At 37.9% G+C, this 14358-nt stretch overlaps 1 protein-coding gene across 5 annotated transcripts in view; it reads left to right on the forward strand.

Annotated features, from left to right (window-relative positions):
* LOC120532665 (solute carrier organic anion transporter family member 3A1-like) overlaps positions 1–14358 on the forward strand; it is a 410803-nt gene that overhangs the window by 343736 nt on the left and 52709 nt on the right. For 3 of the 5 annotated variants that reach the window (XM_039758916.1, XM_039758918.1, XM_039758917.1), the window contains one exon: positions 5359–6727. The exons of 1 other annotated variant lie outside the window; for it this stretch is intronic. In XM_039758916.1, coding sequence (XP_039614850.1) covers positions 5359–5738 — 380 coding nt within the window. In that variant the 3' untranslated portion in view covers positions 5739–6727. Of the gene's footprint in view, positions 1–5358; positions 6728–14358 lie in introns of those variants that run through there. One more of the 5 variants, XM_039758920.1, reaches the window with a different exon arrangement.

Consider the following 14358-nt stretch of genomic DNA (forward strand, 5'->3'; position numbering starts at 1 on the left):
TCAGGGTTACAAATAGTTCAGGTACTTTAGGCGTGTTGGGAACGGCTCACATCTAACATAAAGCATCAGAAATGCATTTGGTTCATCTTGAACTATTATGTTACATAAAAAAGACCTGATTCTCCTCTGCCTGCTGAAACAGCTTTTAGACTCTGTCAGAAACTGCAATCAACAGTTTTAAAGATTCTAAAGGAGTTTCTCAGGTCATTTTCTATCATCATATTCAATAACAATGGCACTGATTGTCATCTGTTTTCTCTATACTACATTTTTTTTCTTTCAATCACAGAATATAACATTGAATTGAAAGTAAAAATGTATTCATTCATTGTGTGCATGTGCTCTTACTGTATAGCACTTAAGCAGATCAATCAAGTGCTTAATCTTTTCTCCTATAGTTTATTCCTTTTCAGGGGATTTTATATGGTAATAGGATAACAAAGATTAGCTCCGCTGGATCATGTTTAGGATGTTCACATAAAATGTCTAAAACAACTTGACAACTTACTGCACTTTTGTTAGACATTAGCAAAAGGAAATGGTAAGTGCCCGAGTTACATTTCTAAAAATTGTGCAATGCAGAGTTCTTTTTGTATATGCTGTATCATGCAAATAATATTTATACAGTATGCAGAAAATTATTAGACACTGAAAAAATATGTTTTGCAGCAGCCTGGCAATACACAGACAACAAAAGTATTTTAAATAAGACACTGATACATTACATTTTCTTAAATAAAACCTACAACACTTCAAAACTCCAAATCAATGAGCAGCTCTGGCAGTCATTGTTAAGGGAACATAAACAAAACTGGACAATTGATTTTATTGAATTCATTCTGGGTAAAATAATTTCCATAGAGGGAAAAAACACAATCCTACAATAACAGCATCTGTACATGGCTGGGGTTTGGCCATACATAGCATGCTGAAAATACACCCAATATTACTGCTAAAAAAATTTAAAAGATTAGTTGAAATTAGACATTTGTTGAAACATTCCAAATATAGCATTGGTTGCATTACAATTTCTCTACATTTATCTTGTTAACTCTATACTGTAGGAGACAGGGTCATTATTATCACATTCATTTATTTATTCATTTTCTACCGCTTATCTGAGACTGGGTCGCAGGGGCAACAGTCTTAGCAATGAGGCCCACATATCCCTTTCATGAGCCACACTTGCCAACTCATACTGTGAGATCCCAAGGTGTTGCCAGCCAAACTGGGAGAAATAATCCTTTCCCTGGGGTCTCCTCCTAAATGGTCATGTTCATAAAACCTCCACAGGGAGATGCCCAAACTAACTCAGTTGGCTCCTCTCTATGCAAAGGGATGGCAGCCCTACTCTGAGCCTCTCTTGGACGTGTGTGCTTCTCACTCTGTCTCTAAGGGACAGCCTAGCCACCCTGCAGAGAAAGCTCATTTTGGCTGCTTGCACCTGCTGTCTCATTCTGTTGGTTAATTACCCAAAGCTTATGACCATAGATGACAGTGGGGACATAGATCGGCTGGTAAATTGAGAGCTTTGCCTTCTGGCTGAGCTTCTTCTTCACCACTGTGGATTGGTATAGCAACTGGATAACTGCACTCTGTAGCGCTGGAGGTGAGTTACTGCCTTAAGTGGAGGAATATAAGTCCTTCAGGGTGTTGGTAATGAGTGAGGGGAGAAGGGATGGTGAGATTGACAGATAGGGATGGCAATTATTATCATATGTACTGAGTAAAATATACAATAAATACATTTAATAATAATAATAATACATAAGTTTTAAATAAACTTAATAAAGTAATAAATGTATTTAAATAATAATTAAAAATAAGCTTAAATATAGTAAATAATTTTGTATACAGTAACCAGGAAGACATGACTGTAAATATATGGAGTGTTTTTATCACGATAATGTAATCACCAGGAAGATGCAAGAGACGTAGGAATGGAATTATCCAATTTACACTGACTGCTGGTGAGTGGCCTTAAAATGGACCTTTGGCTTCTTCAGCAATCACTTCCACCATACCGCTCATACATGCTGCCTGGGTGTGCCGCATTCTGCTAATTGTGGGACAGAGGCAATCTGTATGTCACTCTTTCCCTTGGCTCTGTGAGGTAACACCATGCCAGTTTCCACATTCTAAAATCTCCTACAGCTACATATCAGGACCAATAGTATAGCAACTGGGAGATGTCCCCAAAGTGCTTTCTAAGTGCTATGTTAGCACCCCACTTCAAGGCCATTCACGGAGTGGCTTTTATTCCAGCTACTCCAGGTAGTCAGACAGATCTCGGCCACCTGAAGAGTTTGTTCCTGTCAGGTCCTGACCCAGGTCTTGCTACACTGCTGTTTTCTCAGAACCCTAGTTCTCAAGAGTAACATGGTTTTTATATATTAGTTCTGTATTCTTCATTTACAGTGTCACACTGTACTAGGTCTGAATCCTGTACTGGTCAATGTCTGTAAGTGTACAAATTCTTTTCACATCTGCATGTTTTTTTCTTTGGTTCCTTTACTTTTCCTACCACAATCCATTAGGTTAACTAACAAATCTAAATGTCCTTTTATGAGAGTGTGTTTGTGAATGCACATTACAATGTAATGCCTATGCAGTCAGGATTGATTGCTGCCTTGTGCCCTGAGCTGACAAGATAGGCTATGGCTACCCACAACCTTGAAGTGAGTTTCAAATAAATGGATGGAGTGGGTCTTTATTTCTCCTATTTTTTCATCCATCCATCCATCATCTTCCGCTTATCTGGGGTCGGGTAGCAGTTTAAGCAGAGAGGCCCAGACTTTCCTCTCCCTGGCCACTTCTTCCAGCTCTTCCGGGAGAATCCCAAGGCGTTCCCAGGCCAGCCGGGAGACATAGTCCCTCCAGCGTGTCCTGGGTCTTCCCCGGGGCCTCCTCCTGGTTGGACGTGCCCGGAACACCTCACCAGGGAGGCGTCCAGGAGGCATCCTGATCAGATGCCCGAGCCACCTCATCTGACTCCTCTCGATGCGGAGGAGCAGCGGCTCTACTCTGAGTCCCTCCAGGATGACTGAGCTTCTCACCCTATCTTTAAGGGAAAGCCCAGACACCCTGCGGAGGAAACTCATTTCAGCCGCTTGTATTCGCGATCTCGTTCTTTCGGTCACTACCCACAGCTCATGACCATAGGTGAGGGTAGGAACGTAGATCGACTGGTAAATTGAGAGCTTTGCCTTACGGCTCAGCTCTTTTTTCACCACGACAGACCGATGCAGAGCCCGCATCATTGCGGATGCCGCACCGATCCGCCTGTCAATCTCACAGTCCATTCTTCCCTCACTCGTGAACAAGACCCCGAGATACTTGGACTCCTCCACTTGGGGCAGGATCTCTCCCCCAACCCTGAGAGGGCACTCCACCCTTTTCCGGCTGAGGACCATGGTCTCGGATTTGGAGGTGCTGATTTTCATCCCAACCTGCTTCACACTCAGCTGCGAACCGCTCCAGAGAGAGCTGAAGATCAAGGCCTGATGAAGCAAACAGGACAATATCATCTGCAAAAAGCAGTGACCCAATCCTGAGTCCACCAAACCGGACCCCTTGAACACTCTGGCTGCGCCTAGAAATTCTGTCCATAAAAGTTATGAACAGACAAAGGGCAGCCCAGGCGGAGTCCAACTCTCACTGGAAACGGGGACCAAGCTCTGACACCGGTTGTACAGGGACCGAACAGCCCTTATCAGGAGGTCCGGCACCCCATACTCCCGGAGCAGCCCTCACAGGATTCCCTGAGGGACACGGTCGAACGCCTTTTCCAAGTCCACAAAACACATGTAGACTGGTTGGGCAAACTCCCATGCACCCTCCAGGATTCTGCTAAGGGTGTAGAGCTGGTCCACTGTTCCGCGACCAGGACGAAAACCACACTGTTCCTCCTGAATCCGAGGTTCGACTATCCGACGGACCCTCCTCTCCAGAACCCCTGAATAGACTTTTCCAGGAAGGCTGAGGAGTGTGATTTTTTTCAATATTCTTTAACTTTACATACAAATGCACATAAACATACTGTATACCGTATATTGTAATAGAAGGGTACCAATCAGCAATAATATAATGAAAGAACGTTACTTATTTCAATAGAATCTAAGATATGAACTCAGAAAACATAATATATCAGTTCAGTACAAACTAAAATCAGAATCTGTCTGCCCCAATGGGCAGCTGGGCTAAGTGGACATGCTTTTATTCTTTGCCATCTCCAAACACAATAAACAAATACTTTGCCTCTTACTTTTCTCTTGTTTTTTCCTCTTTGTAGTTGTCCCTCTGCCTAACTTCTGTGGCTACTTTCCCTCCGCCCTCGTGAGTCCTGCCCCATATTCACCCAATAGGCCTTGTGGACCACAATACCCTGAAACCACTGAACCTCACAGTTCTCACATAATGTTTAAAAGCCAGGCGCCTATGTCAGTGTATAGGCTGGGTGCTTCTATTTAATATAAACATGACTCCTTTTAGTGCAAACTTACTGCCATCTAGTGAACATTTAAAATAGTTTAGGGTGCCATCTACTCCACCATAAACATCTTCTTGGGAACTCTTTTAATACCCTGAGCATTTACAAACAACTTACCACCATTCTAGGATCAGGTATTATATTATTCTGTCACCACAGACATAACAAAATCATTCACACCTCCTTGGAGCTCAATGGTAAAAGGTGACAGTTTTATAAAAACACCCCAAAATAGTAATTATTACAGCCACAGTTATGTAATAAACAGGTTATGGTGAATTTAAAAGATGCCCAGATGACTCCTCCAGAAAAACATGGCACCATGGGGTTACAGTTTGGGATATATGGACTAATGCTGCATACCAGGAAAGCAAGAGCCAGACATTTCTAAACACAGTGCTACATAAGTTTTAGATGGTGTTATAAACTCTGGAAGTGATTCTAGGGTGAAGTTTAAAGATGGCTAAATGTCAGTGGCCCAACTGAATGCAGAGTCAGAAGGTGGCCTTGTGTAATTGATCAACTTTTAGAAGAAAGAAGGGCACACAGAAAAGAACGATAGAAGGGGATGAAGTCACTTCTGAGGTGGGCAAGCCAACCCAACAGGTTGACAGGAAATCCTAGAGAACACGAGGATTTTTGTTCCATTCTGTTTTACTTTGTATGTTATCTCCTTTTGTCACAAGTATTTCTCAGTATCTTGCTAATAAAAGAAGGCATTTTTGAAAACTTGGCTTACTTCTGGATAAGATGGAATATTACTTATTTGTTTATATTATATATGAGACAGAGAAAATTAAATATGTTTAAAAATACTATGTAAAGTACAAACTCTTACTTCACTCCCTGCTCTGTTTTTAACTCCACAGCATTTATTCCCATGCCTCTTGTTTTTGGAGCAGCAATTGATTCTACTTGCCTTGCTTGGTCTGAATCCTGTGGGAAAAGGAGAACGTGCTCTCTGTACAACAACGACTCATACAGATACCTTTATTTCAGCATTTCTGTAGGCTTGAAAACTGCAGCTCTCATCCTGATGACTATAGTGTGGCACTGCATTAAGAGTAATCCAAAAAAATATTTACATGGGGATGAAGACAGTACTGAAAAACTGACTCCCACAGAACTTTTTGCTTCCACGTTGACTTTAGAAACAGCTGGCACCGCCAAATCTGCTGCGGCAAGGACTACATTTATTTACCATTTAGGAGACAATGAAATGTGTGAAAACATTGAATCTGTTCTTTGAAGTGGTGAAATACAAATTAAAGTACTGAAAACGCCCTGGCCAGATACGGCACAAACCAAGAATTAATCACAGGAGTACAAAGAGGCTTCTTTCGTGGGATTTTCCTTGGTGCTGGAAGAGGCCTTGCTTGCGTCCAGAGTTTTATTTCATAATATCCACTGTAATGCCTATCTTGATGAAAACTATTGCACTGCCGAAGAGAGTAATTTATGGAGGAAGATGTGAAACTGTGCATACTCAAGTTCAATGAGGCGTTTACATTCTATAGATGTACGTATTAAGAAAACAGTTCCAAATGACATCAATACTGTACCTTTATTACTTGCCAAACATACCACAATGCAATGAATGTCCTATTGGTTATATTTACAAAAATCAAAATCAAACTTTCCCGGGTTGTATGGGAGTCTAAACTCAACTAGTTTAATTGCTCAAAGTATAATTATTTGATGTATGTTAACGCAGAACAGCACATTACAAGTCCTTACATACCAAAATGTACTTTTTCTTTCATTGGTACAACATTACAAAATCTGTAAGAGGAAGCATTTGTGTGTGTGTGTGCGTGTGTGTGACTTGTGTACTTGTATTTCATACAATAGGTATGTTTTATAAAGGTTGTACATTGCAAACAATAGTTTTTGTAACTCATTAATTTTTAGATTAGAGTAATTAAATTGCTATTGCAGTCAAAATGCAAGTTTACATAAGGGAGAGTGAATCTTGACTCGGCTTATAACCTCACAATAGCTTGTGCTTTAATTTTTTTTAAAGGAAAAGAATTCAAAGTGTATTTATTTTATAAATGCCAGTGCCTAAAGGGTAGCAGAACAATGGTGTGTCTGTTTTGTTCTACTATACTTGTACTGTACAATTTATTTTCATCTTCTGCATTATGCTTTAGCTAACTGTTGTGAAAGTGGACTATTAATATAGCCCAAGCCAGTTTTATTGTAATAATGTTGATTTTTAATAAACTGTATATATTACATATGTCAGATTTTTTTACAGTTACATTATAGGTGAATATTTTGAATGTAATGCTCATTACTGAAGTCTGTATTGGATTTTACAAAATTACTACTGCTTTGGCAGCACAATCAATGATGGCACATTTTTAAACTCTTCTTATATGCATCACTGAATATATCCTATGTGTACAGTAGTGAAAGCCAAATATAAAGAAGTAAAGACACATTAATTCTATTAGACAAAATTACTGAGAAATTTTGTTTGTCAGTATCAGATTTTTTTTTTGTAAATCTAAGAGGTGATCAGTGAACCACATCATGAGAAGACCTCTGGTATTTTTATAAGCATAGCAGTCTAAAACAAAATTATACAAGGAGTTTAAAATCTGTATGCATGAAAACTGAAAAAGAAAGCCAGCAGATGGCAGCACAGGATGGGTTTTCTATATTATAATGAAAAGATCTGAATATCCAATCTTCTGGTGCAAAATAGGAAAAAAAAATACACATATGCTTCTCTTTTTTCTACATGATCTAGGCACTATAATATTTCAGAAAAGATATAAAACATTATTATTAACTAGATGTAAATGAAATATTTTGATGTTATAAAACCTTTGGTTTTGGTCAAAAGCTTATAAGAGTGTATCATTTTTACCCATTAATTTTGATGTAACAAAAGGAAGCAATCAAAGCACTTTATGGAGTATATTGAGAAGAGGATGCAGTCTACCTCCTTAGTAGACCTGAATATATAGACAGTGATATTCTGACGGGAATTCTCATTATATGCTTTAAAGAAAACCTTTTCCTATCAGAAAATACTCTTTTTAGGTTAAGCAATTATTAGGATTCCATCTATGTCCAACAAAAACATTTTCTTCTGAGACTGTTTTATATATCTCTTGTACATACTACAAAGCACAGCTTCATGATAGCCCTTGCAATGAAAACCCCAACGGTAAGTCTAATTATAAATAATTTTATAATTGACCTTAATATTCAGATAGCTATGAAGCCCCAGAGCTGCTGAGTCAACTGCACCTAGCCTTCTACTGTAACTCTAAATCATCTACAAAAGGTCCCAGCATATTTTTATTAGCTACCATGAACGTAATTCTGTGTTGCCTGTGCAGTTAGCATAGGGTTACAATGCTCTGCTAGGAACCATCTAAAATCACAGATAATTACATATTTTATAAAGGTTGCTTACCAGTAGCAGATTCCTCATATTATACCCTCATACCCTTTTACATCAGTCTGAAATAGCAACATGAAGAAGAATAATTTAAAGCCAGAGAGAAAGCAGAAACTGGCCCAGAAATAATCAGACATGTTGCAGAGCACATGCCATTACCATCAGAATTTCTAATACATTGCAGGTTATGGGTTCATTACTGTCATGTGAAAATTCTTACTTGCATGTGTCAATCAACATGCAACCTGTTGTCACTCTCTGGCACCATGAATAGTGACTAATTACTATGTCACTTGAAACCTAACATCTTTCTTAACTGAAATAACTACCTTACTTCAAAACTTCTGTCTTCCTTACTGTCATGACTCCTTTGAAGTCCCAAAAGCACTTCAAAAGTTGTCCCCTTGGACATAGGGGTGTACTGTCAAAACTCCAACTAGATACAGAAAGAGGTTTGAAAAATCTTTACTAAATAAAAAGTTTATTTTGACAAAAGGCTCAGCAATACACGAAGCTCAAGAGCACAAGGGAATTGTCTGAAAATGCAAGGCAATCCACAGCAAACAAAGTACCAAAACAGAATGAAATGGTGTTGTCGAAAACAGAGCACATGTTAAAAAATCCACAAAGCAATAGCAAATGCACAGTTAAACACAAGAAACACTCCACTCCCTAGAACTTTTAAAAAGAACTTCCAGGGAATAGAGAATACCCTTCAATGTGTAGGGAGGTGGGCAGTTCCTAGCAGTGATTGGCAGGTGGCCCCACCCCTTGGGGAAACACATTAGTACAAATGAATGAAACAACAATAGAAAAAAACAGTCAAGAGACACGACTTTGAACACCAGCCAGTGGAGAAATGTTGGCTGAAACATGCAACTTACCTGAAGGAGGATCAAGGTGCTAGGTATATAAAGGAGTAAACTCAGTTTGTGTTTAGGAAACTGCATTTACCAACTAGGCATGGACACCTAATTTTAGTGCTCAGGTAATGTGATTTCTTACATCAAAAGCATACATTAGCACATGTTAGAAAGAACTGGACACTAACTAACTCCAAAAAATGGTTTGAGCTCAACATAGTTTTTCAAGTCTTATTCAGCTGATGTGTCTAACATTATGTTAGTTTGAGATTTAAAGATCTCTAATAGTAGTACATTTACCTTCACTGCTAGGTAACTTGTTTTGGCTCTGACGTTCTCCAAGTCATATTTTAATATGAATTGTTTAATAAGAGAAGTGATGGTAAGGACTAAATAAAATGAAAAAAGCACATTTACCTGAAAAAAATTGGGATTGTGCATTAGCAAGCAGGCAACAAGTTCCTTGTGATAATTACGTATCATTATAAAGAGTGCCTGCATTACTTTGGTCTGCATAAGTGGGTCAAGATGTTGGATGGATAAAGAACGTGATTAGCAAGGGTGCTCATAAGTGGTCCCAAAATACAAAAAATACGGCCAAAGTATAAAAATAAAAACAAATTATAAAATCGGGAGGAAATCAAAGGGACAGATGTTCAGGAACTACTGTAAAATACTCAAACAATAATAAACTAAACTAAACTTTATGTTTTAAACTTGGGGTTGAACCCTGACTATGCTGTGGGGTGTTTAATGTTCTTACCCACTTTTGTCTGCTCAAAATAACTTCCTCCTTCTCTCTCCTCACACCAGTTTAACTATATGTCCTCCTCCACCTTAAAAACCAGTTTACCATACCAGTGGCCAGAAGGTGCTTTCAAAAGCTCCAATCAGGAAAACTTCAGGGACAGGCACTGAGACCATTCCTGCTGATAGCAATGATGCTGGCAACTCCTGGGGCCATTTCCTGTAGTGACCCCATGTGACCATGCATCCTCACATCTTATTTAAAAATACAGACCTACCTATCTATTCAAAGGAGGACTAGGGTCCCATGTGTAAGACAATGGGTCTCCCTGCTGATGCTTAATGAATTGATTTGTATTGGTTTTGTCTAATCTCTTTGGCTTCATCCTAAGTAATGGGACATACAACCCCTTAAAAGTGGTAGCTTGTGTTTACTGGCAATGGCAACAATGCCAATAACTTATGTCAGAAAGCAGTCCTATAGCCCATCTCCTTCCCTACACTACACAGTAGTAATGTCCTTGCAGTTACAGGTTCTGCTGGGTCCTGCTTAAATTTTGACAGAAATAAATCAGGTTATGTGTGTATTATTTTGTACACTGCGGTTTGTCTCCATCTGTCACTCCTCTTTTTCTCTTGTATGTGCAAATAAAACTTATGTTGTTAGCATTTTTTGCACCAATTAGCTTTTGACAGCAAAGATTCACTTAAGACCAGAGGCTGTGGGAACAATTGCTTAGTTAATTAAAGCACTTAGTACCAAGGGGGACAAAATTTAAAAGTCTGTCAAATTAAATTGACAATATTTCTTTAAAAATTGGACGCCCAATATATTGTTTAAACCGAAAGCCAGTGTTTTACATTCTTCATAGTAATGAGAAATTCTCGGCGGTTAAATTAATTTTCTCTTTAGGTGTCTGAAGATGACCAGATGACTTAATAAAAGTTAATAAAAGTCATTTTTTATTACATAATAAAAAATGTGGAGCTTAAATTGCTTTTTATTCATCCAGTTTAAACTACCTTAAGAAATCCAACATTTTAAGGAAGTTGTATTAGAGTTGTTGTGGAGATTTATCTTTGTAGCATTAAGATGTATTTAAAGGTGTTAAGAATGTATAAACTTTAAATTTACTGTGCTACCAAGAAGAGTTGGTACAAGGAAGGCAGAGAAGCTAAACGTAGCAAAATGGTAATTTTCTGGACTTTCAACATGTGTGAAAAGTGAGGCCCTCAAACCATTGGATACCTGTAATTCATAAACATGTAGTGATATGATCTGTCCAAATGATGGACCAGGAGGTTTCAGGTATGTTCACCATGTTCACACATTTTAAAGCAGGAGAAGGTGCAAGAAGAACATAGTCACCAAGTGGCCCCGTGCCATCATATGTCTGAACTGTAGAAATGTAACCTTAACTGAATGCTGACCAGCATTGTCTGTGACAGCTGCAAAAACATTCAGGTTGTATGGTGTCACAGCTATTCTCTTTGCTTCTGCTTTTGACACATTAAAAACATTAAAGACTATAATGGCTAAATAAAATACCTAAACCTGCCCTCTCTTGTCTTGCTCACTCTCTTGTCACTAGAGTCTAGAGATTGGGGAAGAATGGACCATTAAGTTACAGTAGCAATCAGCTCTGTAGTCCCAAGTGTAAATTGCTGAGCATAAAGATATGAGGAACATATTTGGGGTGGAGGACATATCTGTGAATCTATACAGCAACGTTAGAATAGAGTCACCCCATAATTTTTTAATTAGAGCAAATGAACTGTAGTTTTAAAATCAAGGATGAATCAGCTTGCATTTGCAAAAGGAGCAAGAAATTGTATGCATGGCATAATTCAGGTGTTTACAGAGACTTAGTAACTATTTTGAAAGTTGAAGGATTTCTAAATTTTCTGGTCATTTCATTGAGTCATTTTCTAATGACAAAATTGAATCATATTCAAAAGTAACAATAATTCTGCTTTTTCTTTTGGCTGCTCCCATTAGGGGTCGCCACAGTGGATCATCTTGTTCCATATCTTCCTGTCCACTACATCGTGCTCTTTCACACCCACCACTTGCATATCCTCTCTCGCCACATCCATAAACCTCCTCTTAATAGAATATAATTGCATATGTTATTAGGGTACTCAAAATAGTTTTAATAGTGCCTTATAATATTATGTAATTAAAACAGAGCCCAAAAAAGACTTGCAAATCAACTGAAATAGCTTTTATAGAGAGTAGACGTCAGCTTAAGATTACTGATTTATTGGTGTGCTATTATTAGTTTTGGCTATGGAGAGTTTATTGCCTGCGGTGGGTTGGCACCTTGCCCAGGATTGGTTCCTGCCTTGTGCCCTGTGTTAGCTGGGATTGGCTCCAGCAGACCCCCGTGACCCTGTGTTCGGATTCAGCGGGTTAGAAAATGGATGGATGGATGGAGTTTATTGCACATTGTAGTTCAAATTTCTTAAACCTTAAAATTTTCTAAGAACTACCTGATTGAGACTTAAAATCAACCTAAGTCTCAAAGTAAAATTTTTGGCTGCGTCTGACTTTGATGTATAGCAGATCATTGTGGCTCTTTGCTATTATAGTGTCGTTATGATCTCAGACAATGCAAACAATGAAACTGTGAGGTTGTTTTTAGTGCAATGAAAATTTTGAGTACGGGTTTATTCCATGTATGCATGACATGTCATCGCTAGGAAGCTTGTTTCCTCTTTTACTCCTTTCTATATAAGGTAAACAGATTGAATATTTTACTTTTGAAATCAAAGACATCATGTAACGTACCCCCTATGATTTCAAGGAGCAGAAGAAATGTGTTGCTGTGAATGAAGTTTCTGCAAATTAGAGGTGCTCCTACAAGTACAATATCAAGCCAAAGCCATTTCAGCATGCATTGTTCTGCAGGTATTTCATTGTTTTGCAGCCAGGAGCAGCTGTCAAATAAGAAAAATAAAAAGTAATATACAAAATCTACAAGTTGAAGCAACCCCTCTTAAGTGAAGTTTGAAACAGTAAACTAATCTGTAATTGAAGCTGCATAGAACATTTTTCTTTGTGAAGACAGATGAGTCTAAAAATTCACTGCGGCTTTACAACGGGAGTTTTTGAAAATTTAAAATGTTGTACGGGGTGCTATATCTGAGATAACCCAACACAAATTAAACCATCTTAAAAAATATCCTTGAAGTATAAATATGCTAAATTCTAACACAATGGATCCACTGGGAGCTGAGTTCTTTCCTGCAAACTGATAGATGGAGGCACAGACTTTATAATATTTGTGAGTCACAGACATGGTGAAAAGGGTGTGAGGCCTCCTAAATGAGCCACAGATGCAGACTAGTACTTTCATTGTTCAGTCCAGAAGAACTGCTCAATGTATATACTTCAGCCTAAGCAGCTCTAAAATTGTGGAACTGGCTTTAAAAGTTCAAATATACAAAGAAGTCCCAAAACATACCAAAATGTGGAGAGAGAAACTGTAGACCTCTGGCTTGCTGAGAAAACTCAAAACAAGAAATCTTTATAAATGAAGACTTATTAACAAAAACAGGAAAATAAGACAGAATAATAAAAAAGAGCAAAAAAGAATATGCCTAAATGACAAGTCAAAGTAAACAAATTCCAATACACTATTCAAAAACAAAATTCATTAACAAACGCAAGAACATCCATAAATAAGAAATGAAAAAATAGTTACCTAAATACTCTTAACAAATGTAATGCACCACTACTGAGATCCTCTTTTCAGATTTAAAATATATCCAAAGGGAGGTCTGGTAATCTGGACGATCCCACCTCTTTGCAGTGCCACCCATGGAACACAAGGCATGGAAACACCTTTAAAAGAACAGCACATAAATAACAAACAATAAACAAATCTAACAGAAATAATATCTAAAAATGAAAAATAATAATTAAAAAATGACAATAATGCAACAAATAAATACAAGCTAGGGTAAAAAAAGCCCTGGCTGTAATATAAAACAGGCAGAAATTACAACAACAGTAGGAGTTTTTTGCATTGTATGGGAGCACACCTAAAAATTGGTGAAAGTTAAATAATGCTGGAAAATAAAAAGCAAGCTACAAATTCAGTGTATTGTTTAATGAATGTTTATTGGTATTTACTTTGACTAAAGTATAACAGAAAAAAATATAAAATTGAGAGAAGAGTGGAGACAGCAAAGCCAGGGAATATGAAATATGATTGACTTAAATGGATATCAAAGTCTATGAAGATAAAAGGGGAGGATAAAGTATTACTTTGTAAGTTGCTATATGGAGAATATGAAAACCAAGGTATAGAATTGGTTAAGCTTATGTTGCTTTTCTTTACCTGGAGCTCCTGGGTTTTGTGGCAGGATACCCACATGTACAGTAGATGAAATGTTGATGTTTTGTAAATTAAACATTATAAAATTTACATAACATTTTTAAAACTAATACTTACCCTGTTTGTTTAATTACAAAGGCACTTTAACATAAGCATAAAACCTTCCGACACCAGGGCACAATATCCGTAGACTGAGATTTGTTACATTGTACAAAAAGAAATACAAGAACTATTTGATAGGACTGGAGTACCAGTGATAACCCTGTTTCTTAGAAATTGAGTTGGACTTGTACAGTTTAGGCAAAACAAAAAAAAAAGTTTTGAGGCAGTGTAAGTCAATATTAGTGTGCCTTCCTACATGCTGATCTAGCAAATGATGAGCAGTCCCTGTTTCTTTATAAGGAGAAATGCCAGGAGAGGCGTGGTCAGAGGCGGGGCTGCTGCTGTTGCTCAGGGTTTTATTCTTCATCCCTAAGTGTAGAATAGAAAACAGGTAAG

Source organism: Polypterus senegalus, chromosome 7, assembly GCF_016835505.1.
Source record: "Polypterus senegalus isolate Bchr_013 chromosome 7, ASM1683550v1, whole genome shotgun sequence".
Taxonomy (NCBI): Eukaryota; Metazoa; Chordata; class Cladistia; order Polypteriformes; family Polypteridae; genus Polypterus; species Polypterus senegalus.